This window comes from Geospiza fortis, unplaced genomic scaffold (genome assembly GCF_000277835.1).
Source record: "Geospiza fortis unplaced genomic scaffold, GeoFor_1.0 scaffold247, whole genome shotgun sequence".
Taxonomy (NCBI): Eukaryota; Metazoa; Chordata; class Aves; order Passeriformes; family Thraupidae; genus Geospiza; species Geospiza fortis.
This window is the reverse complement of record NW_005054752.1, coordinates 53,399-55,270: the sequence shown is the minus strand read 5'-3', so window position 1 is coordinate 55,270 and position 1,872 is coordinate 53,399. Positions and strand designations below refer to the sequence as shown.

The window sequence follows — 1,872 nt, the reverse complement described above, 5'->3', positions numbered from 1 at the left end:
TAACAAAAGGAGTAATCTTTAAGAGCAATAGCCTGTTGCATATTCATACACTTCATACATGATGCATAAATTCCATTCAAACACAGGATTTTTGTCTGGTCAGTGTCAACCTCTCTCTTCTAACACCCATGGCGCCTTCGAGGCGGGAAGCAGTTTGTTTCTTCTGATAGGAAAGCAATAAATTCTTCTCTTTTGAAAGATTTAGATGTCCTGTGGCTGTTATCTCGCTGCGAGTCCTTTCTTTTAAACAAAGCATCTTATATAGCATAGTTTCTATTTTAACAATTTTTTATAACCTAAAACTATACAGTACTTAGGAGAATTAATACAGCATTACTTGCTAACACAACACATATAATATTCATTTTAATATTTGCGAAAAGCCAATCATAAAATACATGCATTTCTCACAAGCACAGCTTGCTTTAGCAAGGAAAAGACTGTTGCAGTACAGTTGAAGGAGTGGGGTTGTGTGTGCTGTAACACAGAAATAGAACTTTGCATACAAAGTTGATTTGTAGATGGCTGAAGAGTAGTTATATGGCCACAAGAATTAGAGTTTGCAAACAACTAATTAAATATTAATTCATAACCTTTTTTTTTTGCAAAGGGTACTGCCCGCAGAAAGAAGAAGGTTGTCCATAGAACAGCTACAGCAGATGACAAGAAACTTCAGTTTTCTTTGAAGAAACTGGGTGTCAACAATATTTCTGGAATCGAAGAGGTAATTGCTTAAAAGGGAAAAATGCTTTTCTCTATAGAAGTATAAAATGTATAAAACATAATTTCCTTGAAAGTAACATGTTAAACTTGCCTGTAAATTATCTATAGGTGCTTAATTGAGCTTTAGGAACTTCAACTAGTTTCCTGTTAAATTGAAAATTCATGCTAAACTGCTTGAAATACTGGTGTTGTTTTGTTTTGTCCCCTTGCAGGTTAATATGTTCACCAACCAAGGAACAGTCATTCATTTCAATAACCCTAAAGTTCAGGCATCCCTGGCTGCTAACACTTTCACTATCACTGGCCATGCTGAGACAAAGCAGCTGACAGAAATGCTTCCTAGCATCTTAAATCAGCTTGGAGCTGACAGTTTGACTAGCCTGAGAAGATTGGCAGAAGCCCTACCCAAGCAATGTAAGTTAAAACTTGAATGCATTTACTGCTGGCAGCTATGGGGCTTATTTGTATAGCTGCAGTGAAATTCAGTGCACTCTTACTGTCTGCAAGCATATTATAAAATGCTGAAGAAATGAGACACTTAAATCTTATTTATAGCTCAAATCCAACAATGAACATAACAGAATAAAGCAGAGGCGCCTGTTTCTCAGCATATCTTACAGCTGGTCCAGGACTAGAAAGTTGTAGCCAGACTTGATTTCTTGGTAGTTTACTACTTGCTGTGGCTACCATAATTTGGCATACCTAGTTCATTAAAGCTAGATAGAGTTACTCTGAGAAAGTTAGGTTTTAAAAGAAGGTATGTCTGTTTTGACACTTTTAATGGAAACATAAACAATAGGGAGAGGGACTTGAGGACAGACATCTTGCTATTGCTTTGCTCCCTCACAGGTGTGGTGAAGGTATTATTTCTTGCATGGGCTTTTTGATAGCTAAGAGGCATTTATACAGCATTTTTAAGGAAATATATTATAATTTCTGTGTGTGTAGAAAACAGGACTGGCATGATCAGTAAGCTAGATACACCAATTTTGTATTCTATCCTTAGATTAGTAAAAGAACCTGAACACTTTTTCTCCGTAAAACTATGTTTGAAAAGTAGAGGAGGCACCTAAGTATCTGGTGTTTGGAAAAGGTGCTGCTGCTGCTGCTGCTGCTACAGGGGAAGAAATCGGAGCAGGAGACCGACTT

General features: G+C 37.0%; 1 protein-coding gene across 2 annotated transcripts in view; it reads left to right on the top strand.

The window, feature by feature from the left end:
* The window catches only part of LOC102042499 (transcription factor BTF3-like), a 68,994-nt gene that overhangs the window by 30,829 nt on the left and 36,293 nt on the right, over window positions 1–1,872 (top strand). For both annotated transcript variants that reach the window (XM_031065385.1, XM_005431076.3), the window contains exons 3-4: window positions 611–724; window positions 936–1,137. In XM_031065385.1, the coding sequence (XP_030921245.1) occupies window positions 611–724; window positions 936–1,137 (316 nt within the window). The remainder of the gene's footprint in view (window positions 1–610; window positions 725–935; window positions 1,138–1,872) is intronic.